Source organism: Prionailurus bengalensis, chromosome X (assembly GCF_016509475.1).
Source record: "Prionailurus bengalensis isolate Pbe53 chromosome X, Fcat_Pben_1.1_paternal_pri, whole genome shotgun sequence".
Classification (NCBI taxonomy): Eukaryota; Metazoa; Chordata; class Mammalia; order Carnivora; family Felidae; genus Prionailurus; species Prionailurus bengalensis.
Genome location: NC_057361.1, coordinates 28,254,916 through 28,268,139, shown reverse-complemented (window position 1 = coordinate 28,268,139; position 13,224 = coordinate 28,254,916). Strand labels below are relative to the sequence as shown.

The 13,224-nt window shown below is 35.5% G+C and overlaps 1 protein-coding gene across 6 annotated transcripts in view; it reads left to right on the top strand.

Annotated features, from left to right (window-relative positions):
• The window catches only part of DMD (dystrophin), a 2,018,590-nt gene that overhangs the window by 669,387 nt on the left and 1,335,979 nt on the right, over positions 1–13,224 (top strand). For all 6 annotated transcript variants that reach the window (XM_043570319.1, XM_043570321.1, XM_043570317.1 and 3 more), the window contains exon 19: positions 9,947–10,034. In XM_043570319.1, the coding sequence (XP_043426254.1) occupies positions 9,947–10,034 (88 nt within the window). The remainder of the gene's footprint in view (positions 1–9,946; positions 10,035–13,224) is intronic.

Sequence of the window (13,224 nt, the reverse complement as noted above, 5' to 3'; positions counted from 1 at the left end):
CTAGTTTCCTCACTTCCCAGGGCCAATTCCAAAGGTACTGCTCTCTATGTAAAAATCTCTTCCCTTGTGTTTGATGCCCAATAGCCATCTATCACCATTTTATAATATTATTTTTCTCATTGAAGACTTTGGCGTTAGGATCACCATCTTCTCCACCCAAGTTGTACCTCCGTCCATAAAAATCCCAGACCCTGTAGGCTGTCCTGCTATCTCCAAAAGTTGCCATTTCCCTAATCTCCTCAATTCAGCTACCCACTTGCATAACTATAGATGTTTCATTGCCAGACATGACTCTTTTCCTGAAATACCGTATTTACACAGATTGCTTGGTACTTCTCCATAAGCTTTCGTGCATTCCTAGTACATTTTCTTCCCTATTTCTGTCAACAATTATTTCACATTTTTAGTGGATCTCCTAAACTTTTCCCCACCATTTATGGTAGATGACTTTCCCTCTTATTTTAAGATAATACCTCACAAATTGTGTGTATTTGTTCTCATATTCCTTTTTTACCTCCTTTGCCTTGTTGGAAGAGATGGTGCTTTGGCTGGTCAAGGCTAATCTGTGTGTATGTCCTAAAGAACCTGCTTCCATTCAGCCATATGTCTGTATCTTCACTAAACCCCTCCTCTCCTATAAACACATAGGACCATTTTTGTGCCTTATGTTCTTCAACTTCTCTGCGGGACTAGATTCTATTAACCTCTTTATCCTTCACGGAATTCTTTACTCTCTGGATTTATGGGCTACCATTATCTACTGGTCTCCTTTTGAACATTTTGGTCATTTGTTTTATCCCCTTTTCCTTTAATGGTGATATTCTACACAATTATTGTCTTGTTTTTCTTCTCTGGATTATCCTCTCTCCCTCCTATTCAAATAACATCTATTTTCTAATGAACCCCAACTTTGTATCATTAGCTCATGCCTCTCCCTTAAAGCCCAAGCCTGTTTGCTTACTTGCCTAATAGACTTTAATTGAATATTTGCCTGAAAACTGAAAATAAACCTCATGATCTCCCCAGCCCTCCTTTATTTCTCTTTCTTTGTTTTGACACCCGAGTCCAGAAACCTAAAAGCTAACTGGTCATCTAGACCTTTTCCTGCCATTTGCCAGTCTATCCAAGTTCAATTAATTTTATTCTCTTACCAGCTCTTGAAACTGTCCTGTTCTCTCTATTCGCATCACTACAGCCCTTATTGAAGCTAGTATCATGGCTCACCTCTGTTTAAGATGCCAATCCCTATGTGGTCTTCCCTGCCACTAATGTTGTATTCCTTTAGAAGTTTTAGCATGAGTTCTGTCAAAGCGAACTTAGTAAAACATGAATATTACCCTGTTATGCCTCTGTTGATATTCATTTGAGAAAGCAGAAAGCAGCCATTGATAATCAGGAGCTGGCTTGGCTTCTTCAGTTAGTACTGAGAGATGCTCGATGCTGTGCTCGTGCTCATAGTCTGTGATGTTGTCCTGTTGAATATGCACAATGACTCCGAATGCCAACACTTAGACAAGACCACTTCATGAATGTGGTGGATCAAGACAAAAAATGACCGTTTTGTAATCATGTTTCAGTACAGACACAAAAAAAATAACATGGTGAAAGCCATCCCAAGTGACTGCATGTCCCCCATCTTCACTGATAGGACAAATTATGTCATCTTTCTAATCCTAGCTTTAGTCTCTTTACCCTGTTCTTGCCGCCTAGACAAAACCTTTTAAGATACCCAGTCATAGAAGTACTTCTGCTTCTTTACAACATCTCATTACTTCCTTGACCACCCCCTCACCTTACATGTGCACAACTCCGATAAAGTCTTTCTATCTTCTTACAGCCCTACACCTTTCAACTTAACTTTGTTAATCTATAGACATGTTCCTGGTGGCCTTTGGCTGGAAGGCATTGACAGAGTCAATATTTTCACATTGCCTTTATGAAGGATACCATAATGTAATTCCTTTTTACTTATCCAAACTGATTGCTGGCCATTGTAACATTGATTAGAGTGTGGGTTTCTAGACATTAGGGATGGGAGCTTAATTTGGTTTTGTTGTTTGTTTTGGCTTGGCTTACTTTGGTTTTGACATGCCAGTGCCTAATATAGGGCCTGGTATTTAACACAACTGATGTTTGACTATAGGAATAAGTGATTTTTTTTTCGGTTCCTCGGGCACATTTTAAGTCAAGCCCTGCTACCAATATGAAGGATATAACAACTTCTGAATAAACATTTGAGTGAATAAATTACTTTTTCTGTCAAAGGGCAAAACTTCATTATAGAATGTTAAGTGAATAGAAAATTAATTGCTTCTAAAGTCAGGGTAGGCCTCTGGGGAATCTGGAACTTACTTTCATATTAATTAGAGAAGATGTCATGAAAAGAGGAGGCTTTTAAAAGATGCTGATAAAGAAGGAGGAAGAGGTCATAGAGTGTTTTTAATCAACTTATTAGAGAATGAGTAAACTTCCCTTCTTTGTATACTTTGCTTAAAACTTAATTATGATTCTTCTTTCTTTATATTATAATACAACTCATTTGTCTTTTATTTTGCACTTGAAGTTACACATTTTAGAATTTTTAATGGCCTGATACCTCCAATAATTTTTATGTGTTTTTAATATATTTTGAAATTAATGATACATTCTTTATGGAATGGTTCACTGATGTCTTTTTTTTTAGCTATTGTATTCTTGAAATTATCTGTACTAGATACTTTAGAATGTGAGTAGCAGCTTCTAAACCTATGCTTATATATTAAATATATATTGACTAAAGTATTTAATACTCTGTTAAGAAAAATCATTTCAAAAGTATATGTTCTATTATAAAATGGAATTTTAAGATTAAAAATACTGTGTATGTGTATGCGCACACACACATACATATGCGATAAACAGAGATAGGGAAACAGATATACAGAAAAGCTGGATGAGTTTCCTGAGGAAGAAAGATTAGAGAAAGATAATAATGTCTAGGGCAGAGATGTTTTCCTGAACAAGGTGATTTCTAAATGGTAGTTTTAGTCATCGGTTCTTAATGCTCGAAGAAGCATTGCTCTTGGCAAGAAGAAAATTGGTGCCCTTCATGAAAGATGTCTCTGTATGGTGTTGAGAAATCTAACTAGAGATACTTGGACTAACAGTGAAGATGAAATGCATAGAACAAAATGGATGTCATGCTTGAAAAGCATTCGGTTGATATTTTGGCCTTGAAAACAAGGGGAAAGCTAATATATAAATGTGTGTGTGTGTGTGTGTTTGTGTGTGTATACACACACATATATGTTTACATATCTATCTATCTATCTATCTATCTATCTATCTATCTGTCTATGTGTCTGTCTATAGAGAGAAAGTGGAGAGAGAGAAAGTGAGCCATAGAAGAGGAGTAAAGACTGAAGATGGTTAAAAACTAGAAAAATATCTAAGAAAACTATAGTGCCCACATTTCTGAGACCAACTAACAGTTGTCACTCTTATTCTCTAGTGATAAAAAAAAACATTTTGACATGTTAGCCTAGTATGACACGATCTGAAAATGCAGGAACAACTTATTAGGGTACTTTAAGATATGCTCTTCTCTACCAGCCAACTGGAACACTTGTTTATCTGTTTCTGAGGTCCAAAGAATCCTGGTTAGTACCATGGTCATGAAAAAGTCTCTTTTGTTTAGTGTCAGTTCTACATTTTACAAACTCCAGTATGAGTTTGGATGATGGGTAATGCAGTTTTAGTTTCTTCCTTATGAGATCCGTGTCTCTGTGATCTTGAAATTTCATTCCATTTCTGTGGAACTCAAGCTCTTCTAGGCTACCAGTTTGCTATTACTTTGGCATGGACTCCATGATGTCTCAGTGAGGATGCCAAAAAAGTTTGCTGAAATTTTGTTTGGTAGACCATCATTGGGAGTTTACACTCCCTCTAATTTTTGCAGCGTGGTATTTTTTCATTATTCTGTAACAAATATTATAAGCATTATGTTGTTTTTTTTTCTCTCTGTTTTATTTTCCTCATCCAAGGTAAGATTCTATTAAGTTTTGATTTAATTAATTTTATGTGGTGCTATTTGTCTTCTGTTTGGGTAATTGCTTATTACTGTTATCAGGACTTCATAACAGTCCTGTTGGAAAGCAGGCCAATGTGCCCAACTCCCCATCTAACCTGCATCTTCTAGAAGACTTTCATTTAATCCAGCTTCCCTTTACTGAGCTTGCAGCACTTAACCTCCTAGGCTGGTTCTGTGATCACTGTATGTATAGCTACTAGAATTTGTTCTACATTTACACCTTCATAGAGCATTTTAACTGTGGGGAGCATGGGAGAGAGAATAATACTCTGTATGGAGGCCTTATGCTCCAGTAGACCTCACTTTACTATGCGTCTACTATGTACCAGACCCTCTTCTGTGTACTGGACGTGACATGAAGAAGGAGGTACATGAGGATACCTGATCTTATATAATTTCTTTTCCAGTGGGGAAGATGAAAATTAAGCAAGATTAATATGCAAAATGTATAGACTGTTATTGATAATTGTCCGAGGCAAAAATAAAGGAGGAATGAGGGCTAGGAAGTTGTGTGTGTGTGCAGATAGAGTAGCAATAGCCGGTCTCCCTGAGAAAGTGACCTTTAAGTAAAGATCTAAAAGCAGTGAGTGATTTATAGATACCTGAGATAGGAGCATTTCATGGAGAGGGAAGAGAGAATGGATAGGACTGAGGGAGGAGCCTGCCTAGAGTGTCAGAGAACCACAGAATGTGGCGGAGCTGAAGAATTAGGGTATTGGGTCACAGCTGCTGAGGTCAGAGAAGTTAAGGAGGTTAATACAAGATGGGCCTCGGTTAGGACTTGGGCTTTTATTCAGAGAGGGAAGGGAAGCCACTGGAGAGTTGAGCTGACCTCCATTGTTTCTGGCTTCTTCGGTCTGCTGTGCTGAGAATATACCATCAAAAAGCAAAGATGGAAGTAGAAATACCATTTAGTAGGCTGTTTGGAAACATCCAGACCACTTAGTGATAATGGAAGGTTTTTGTTTGCTTTGTTTTGTTTTGTTTTGTTTTACTAGTGTGGTAGTAGTGAGCACAGTAACAACATCATTTTCTGGATGTGTTTTGAGGTTATGGTCAACAGGAGTTTCTGAGGGTTTTATTGGATATGGGGTTTGAGAGAAAAAGAACAGTCAGGAAGGATTATAAGCTTTTGGCTTGAAACAACGACGCTCTAGATGTAGCCTCTATACATCTATCCAGGGCAATGTGGAAGAACCAGCACAGGAAATTGGGTGAAGGGAGTGTCCTTGACGTAGGAGTAAAACTGTGTACTTGTCATCTAGGAAAGCAAATGAAGAAACATTTTGAAGAAGTACCTGTGGATCAAATGATGGCATTAAAGCAAGTTGAGAACTGAGAATCAGCCCCTGAATGTGGTAGCGTGGGGGCTAATGGTGTCATTAATAGGAAGCTTTGATGGCACTGAATAAGGGAACAGGTGTGAGGACCAGTTTCTCTCTTTCTCTCTTTTCTTTTTGCTCTTCTTTCATCTTCTCTTCTGCCATGGGCTCATTTGTACTTTACAGTGGAGAATTGCAGAGGGCCACTTTTTCTCTTTGGTGGCACGTGCCTCTTTAAAGTAAGGGTTATGCCTTCCCTTTTCCAGAATCCTGTTTCTCTCTGCACTTTGTGGTGGTCACATGATTTTGATTTTACTTTTTCTTTGCATTTTACATATATTTCTCTGAGAAAATGAGAGAAGGTAGAAGCATCAGGAACTAGTAATCTGACCTATTTTAACACAGACATTCATATATTTCATTTGAGAAAGAATGAGTATGTGTCTGGATCCAGCCAAAAAGGGAATGTCAGTGCTTTTTATTTAGTAGACTTCTTTAACACTTTGTGTATGTGGTTACTTGGATTCTTGTCACACCTTTTCATGGGCAAGGTACTCTAATCAACTCTTAGATCAAAATTGATTCCTAAACTTGTTTTTAAAGTTATTCAAATCACCGTTCAGTAGAATGCCCACATGTGGCAGTTTGGGCCATTCTCCGTTTGTGGCATTCCATTTGTGACAGCTTAATTATTTCTAGATTTCCATTTTACAATGTAAGAATTGTCCCAGTTTGGGAGATAAATTATTTGAAGAGCCTCCTTTAATCTTCTCAGAATCCCTGGAGGGTAGGTATCTTTATTGTTATTTTACATAGCAAATATTGAGGCTCAGAAAGGTTGAATCACTTTCCAAATGTCAAACAGCTGGTAAGCAGTGGAGATGGAATTCAAACCATCTGAGAACAGAATGACTCCAAAACTTTTCATTACCTTCTTTACTGTCTTCTTGCTACCCTAAATTTCCTCACTTTTCATCAACCACCTATAGCTAGCTGTGTTTGAAATGAAACGTTTTCTGGACTCTTCACTGTCTTGCTCATACCCCTCAAGGTACATTTGTGCCAGTACTTCTCTTTATTTTCCAATATTCCCCTTGAAAGTGATGTTACTTAGGAGAACCCAGATAGCATCTACACACTGACAGATGACGTCGTGGCCATTAAATGCTTCTTTCTCAGACCTATGTCTCTATTTATAACCCGTTACTCAGTTTGTGCTTAATAGACATCCGGCATCAGGGTACGGTAATTGAGCCATACACAGAGTGGCCAGTCAGCCTGTAGGCACTCATTGTCCATTCTGAGTGATCAGGAACTCCTTCTGATACCTTGGAGCCCAGACTGCATTACTGGTTAAATATTTTGAATGTCATCTTTGACTATATCTGAACTATCAGGTCACTTTTGCTGTGAGTTGTGGTTGGATAGGTTCACAGCTGTTTGATTAATTTTCATTGGAATACCCTTGGAAGCAACAAAGTGTGTTTAAAAGAGAGCTGAACTTGTAAATAGATTATCAGGGTTCTAAGATTGGATGTAAAGCCTTCTGCTTCTACGATCTTGTATATATGACTTAATCTTGGTGGTGCTCCATTTTCTCTGGTATAAAAGAGGGTAAGACACTGCTGGTTCCTTCTATCCTACATAATTATTATGAAATACATATGAAATAATGCACATAAACTGTCATTTGGTGTGTGCGCCTCACTTTGCTCTTCTGTCAAACTTTAAGAGCAAGAGTACCTATTCCATAACTTATTCTTTTATTGTGATGGTTATTGTTATTATATGTATATTAGAATAACTAGAATAATGTGATTAACCAAACTAGATATTTAAGCTAGTTACCCCCGAAATAATCAGTTAGAAGTTTTCCTTTCTGTTAGTGATACTAATTGATTATTCATTTAGATGCTTAGAATAAAATGATGATGATCATGACATGTAGAAGGACATTGATAATTTTTTCATCCCTTATAAAGACAATACAGTGTTCTGATTCTACCCTTTGTATAATTTCATGTTAAAAAAAAAAAAAAAACAGAACCTCACTGTAGTAAAAATAGAAACTCCTGATAGGAAAGGCTAACTCTAACACTGTTTCAGTAGGAGAATGCCAGTTTGTTGTTCTTGTTCTCTTGGAATAAACATATTTTTTTCTTCTCTCTCTGGCCCCCCTTTTGCTGATGTAGTTCAAATGTGGAACACCCCAGATCCTGCTATAGATCTTGGTAGTTGTGAATGTTATATATTTATTTAGAATGTGCTAATGTTTTCTCTTCTAAAGTTCTCAGAGTCCTTGGCAAATAATAGCATTTACGTTTTAATGGAGAATAAATTTAAAGTACTGAAAACATGTGCCAATAAGCTACTTTCTAAGAACAGAGAATTTAGAAGACAAAAATTGAAAGTTGAGAAAATGGGAATTTGGGAACTTCTTCTAGGTTCTTACCTTTAACCAAAATGCTGTGGCTACTTTATTTTCATGGACTTTTCAATTCTACTAGAAAGTTAGGACCTCGCAGGGTTGTGCAAATACTTGTGTCAACAATTTGATAATGCCTTTGTGAAAATGAGTTTCAAGGTAACCCAGAAGTTTCACCTGCTAATTGGTATGGGATCCTGGGAGCATATACTCCCCAAACACCACAGTCTGTGTGCTTTGAAATTTTCAAGTAGAATACAAGATATTAAAATGTGTCTATCACTTTTAGAGTTTCCCTACTGATGACATGAACCTGAATTTTCATTTGCTGCCCTTGACAGTGTAACATAAAAAGTATATTTTCCAGATAAGCTATAAATACTTAAAAAAAAACAAAAACAGAAATGAAGACTGTCCTTTTACAGTATTTTATTTCATTTATTTATTTGGCTAAATTTTAATTAGTATTTTGTTTATTAGTTTTTTTTTTCCCCCTGATTGGATATATCCTATTGTCTATAGGCTTTTTTTTTTTTTTTTTTTTTTTTAGCATTTTGTCCTCTTGACCTTGTATCCAGTAATCCTATTTCATGAAACTCTTCCTGAAATCACTTTTAAAAGCCCTCCATTCATTTGTGGTTATTTCTTTAAACTGGAGAATCTTTTTAAATACTTAAAAATGTATGGATTATAGTATGAGCACTCCCATCATTTGGTGTGCTTGGGAAATAGTCTTGTCTAGAAATAAGATGATTACATCTTTCCCTAAACGTATTTCTGATGTTGCCATAATATCTATATTTAGTTGACATACTTTTCTTTTTCTCTTTGTTTGCTTTCAAAGGGAAGACTCTAGATCTGCACTGTGTAATTCCAATTGGCACTCGACACACTGTGGCTTTTTAAATTTAAATTTAATTATATTAGATTAAAAATTAGTTTCCTCAGTCACACTTGCCGCCTTTCAAGTGCTCAGTACCCACGTGTGGCTAGTGGCTACTGTACTGGACAGCACAGATGTGTAATATTATTGTCCTTGAAGAAAAGTCTATTGAACAAAGCTCTGCAGAGTGTGCACTTATTGATTATATGCCTCCCACCTGTGCTCCAGTATTACACCTTGGAATATTTGTTTAAATGCCTAGAGATCTGAATAAAAATTAGAAAAATGGTCTGATGTGGAATAATCTGTCACAAACTCAAGTGAAATATTTGTATTATACTATTACTTAGTCACAGGAGTGTGGCTCTAGCTATATGTTAAATGACTTAAAGCTTGCTTTGTCTGTGAATAGTTCTGTTTTACGACATAAAGCATACTGTTACAGCCTCATTGTTAATGACTATGGTCATGCAGTTCTAATGTATCACATTTTACAATCTGGTATTTTATGTGATCTTAAAAATATCTCTGTAGAGACATTATTAGCTAAATCCAAGGGTATCAAATGCTCCATTTCGTTAATTTAAATAATTGTGTTTTCATTGTTCAAAGGCTAACTCTATGTTAGGAGAAATGAACAAAGGGATTTTGAAAACATTTTGAAACTGAATCTATTTTTCCTTGAAATGGGAGTACTTTGAAAGTTTTAGAGAGAAAAATTAACCTGCAGTCTTGTGTTTTGATAAATATGGGTGGGTTTTATTTTGCTAAAATATTCCTGCTGGTACGCTTTTCCCTTTTTACATACTCATAAGACTTTTTTCTTTGATTTTAATACAGAATACATAAGTTATTCAGAGTAACTTCAGTGGTGTGTATTTAAAAGACAAATTCCATTTTTAATTATCTGTCACTGTATCATTTGATTGTTTCTTACAGTTTGCTTTTGTTCCTTTTTTTTTTTGCAGTTTTATATTACAATGCATCAGAAACTATTATGTAAAAAAAAATAAGTTCAGAGCAGAAATCTTATTAAAAGTAGCAATTCGGTATGAAAATGGTTTGTGCTTTCACTGTCATTTTGATGATTCTGGTGCCAAGAAACTTGAGAAAGACGTCTTTAGATTCACACGATAAGCTGACAGAGTGAAATATCTTAAGGCTTGAAAGGGCAGGTAGAAGTTATAATTACTGTGTAGCTTCACAATCCTTGTATTGAAATACTCACCTTTGCTATCATGCTGCAGGCCATAGAGCGAGAAAAAGCGGAGAAGTTCAGAAAACTGCAAGATGCCAGCAGATCAGCTCAGGCCCTGGTGGAACAGATGGTGAATGGTAATTACACGGAGTTGATTTAGATAATCTTCTTAGGGATTTGATAAACACATAGGTTCATATTTATCAGCTGAATTATATCAGACAAGCACTTCCTGAATGCAAATTTAAATTGAAGTGGGTTTGTGAGCTTTTTATTATTCTTTCTTAATGCTAAGGAAATTATTAGAGGAAATTCATCTTTGAGTCCAATGGAAGAAAATGGGATGTGCTAGAATATTTTATCAATCTATTGCGGAGAAATCAATTTTAATGCAAATCGTGCTAGCATTTGTCCAAGTAATTTAAGAAAACAAGGTTTGCAGAAATCATGGGGAATGTAAGCAATCCTATACTATGTGGAAACTGATTGTCATCTGATTTTAAGTAATTCTCGCAATATATTTTTCTGAACAGACACATAAAATTATGTGTAAGGCCTCATCAGCACACCTTTTGCTAATAATATATTTGACATTTTTTCTGTTGCTTTTTATCTAATTTTTTAGTCCTTTTACAAATGATTCCTCAGGGGAAAGTTTATTTTTTTTAACTTCAGCTGTTTTTGAGTAAGGTAAAAGGGCAAAGCTAACAATTTTTTTTAAGAATGAATTAAAATTAACTTTTCTGAACAAAATACTAGTTATTGACATCACTTGTGAACAAACCTGTTTGAAATTGCCATTGTTCTGCTACTCTATTCACTTCCAGATAGAAGTAATTTATAAGACTCGGGTATTTTCAGACAAGATTTTTTTTTTACATATTTCACAGGATATGTTTGTAAGAATATAATAACCAAATGTAACAAAATTTTTTTTGTACATGTCATCTTTTTTGAGAACCTGCCTGCATTCTGGGGCATAATTTTTGTGTATGAATTATTTCTTTGCCTTAATTGCCATGTTGGCATTAAAAAGTTCAGTGATCTTCCTAGGAAATCAATTCATTTTTTTTTCTTTTAATGAGCCCCATGACTGTATTTGGTTAACAATAAAAACAAGCAAACATGACAGCTAAAGATTGGGTTAACAAGTTAATGAATACATAGAAGATGTAAAATACTGAAAGGTTATTGTTTTTATGTATGTTCCTGGGTGCTTTGACTGATGAGTTTGATAACAGCATACTTGTATTAAATGAAATTGTATTATCTAAAAAATGGTTTTGTAGCTGTTAGGCAATTTACCCCAGGAACTATATTATCACTTTTTTTTATTTTTATAAGCCAATGTAAAATCTGTACCTTTAAATGGTCTCATTTTATAATCACATATCAAGTGTACCTTACCTCGAATCATTATTCAAAACCGTTAAAATTTAGAAATGAAGGGAGTGACTTTTTTGGTAGTTAAAACCACAGATAGGGGGCGCCTGGGTAGCTCGTCGGTTGAGCATTAGACTTCGGCTAGGGTCCTGATCTCACAGTTCGTGGGTTCGAGCCCCACAACAGGCTCTGTGCTGACAGCCCAGAGCCTGGAGCCTGCTTCGAATTCTGTTGTCTCCCTCTCTCCCTCCCCCTCCCCCACTCACACTCTGTCTCTGGCTCTCAAAAAAATAAATAAAGCATTAAAACAATTAAAAAAGAAACACAGATAGGATTAAAAGGATTCTATGATTAGTGATGATGTCATTTTCTAGATTAATGCCCTCATAGCTCTAAGTTTTGGAGACCTCAAGAAAAATCAAGACATACATTAAGTCCTTAATAAATACAGATTGGTGAAATTCCTAGCAAAGCAAAGTTAAGGCAGTAATGGAGTTAATTTTGGTCAGAGAATAATAATACTTCTAAGGATATTGGCAACTTGTGAGGAGAACAAAGAGCAGTAAGAGGCAGGGTGTGACGTGTGACATTCCTTACTAGTTGACTTTATTGATCAAATTTTAAGCTTCTTATCTGTTAGGCCAATAAAGATAAGGTCTGACTGTTAGATGATCAGGCCCAAATTTGGGCTGTAGCTAGAGCATAGCTCTTATGCTCCATTATTTCAAACAGTTTATGTGATTACTAAAAAGTAGACTCAAAGACTGTAACTTATCTTTCTGTTCCTTTTTGGTCTTACACAGAATTAAGTGTAATTCATGATACTTATTTTATGTGATTGTGCAATTGGTGAGTTAAGACAGACACACAAATAAATGCCTGGAACACCTCTCCAGGTATTATTTCATTGGGACTCCTAACCCTAATTTACGTTGGCTCCAGGGGCCTAGAACCAAAAGCTAGAGTTAACTGGTGTGGCTCAGGGAGCTGAAAGTTAAGGTCTGAAATTTACAAGCCCAGAATTTCTTTTCTCACATTTAGGCTGTGGAGTTAAAGTAAAACTCATAACCATATAAAACACACATATATTCTTACCGTTTTATTTATGGAAAGGAAAATAACAACTGAATCATGGCACTTCATTTATGACCTCACATAAATGTATATGCCTTTTAACCACGTACCTTGGCCTCCAAAATAAAGATAAAGACAAGTCATTCTTGTATAATGTTAAAATCTTGTTCAACTGATACAAATATTGATAGTTTGTTTTATTGTGCTCACAACATTTAACATATATAGTGTGAAATATGTATAAAGAATGACATAACTATTTTTAAAAACATTTTATAAATGCTATATTTTCTATGTATGTATACATAGAAAGCTGAATTTTTTTTACTTCAGATAATTTACCCCAAGATTACAGTGCTTCTTTAAAGTTCTGGAATGATTTCAGAACTCCTCTTTGAAATTTTTCTTCAGAATGAAAATCGAAGACATGCAAAAAAAAAATCCTCAATACTTACATTTTGCATCAGTTTTGGAACAAAATGGAATGGCACATCAGCTGTATTTCTAAATCCCTTTTGGCCATTTCTAAATATCTACTGAAAGAATGAATTTTTAGCATCACCTAAGAAATGCAGAAAACAAAACCTATCAGTCTTGAAGGCAGTTTCTCAAAGGAAATTAAGAAAAAGGGCGAGTGTCTTAAAATTGTTACAAGTGTAAGGTACCATGATGCCAATATAGAAGTGACTTTGATTTGATGTCACAGAAGTTTGTTCAAAGTCAGTTTTATGTCCTGAAAACACGATTTCTCGTAACATGTGTTTAGTTTTGCAGGGTCAAGTAGAACTTAGAACCAACTTAAGATAATTTTCATTTTGACTGTACTTTATCAAATGCAAAGACTTATTTGCAGAATATTAAAACACACTT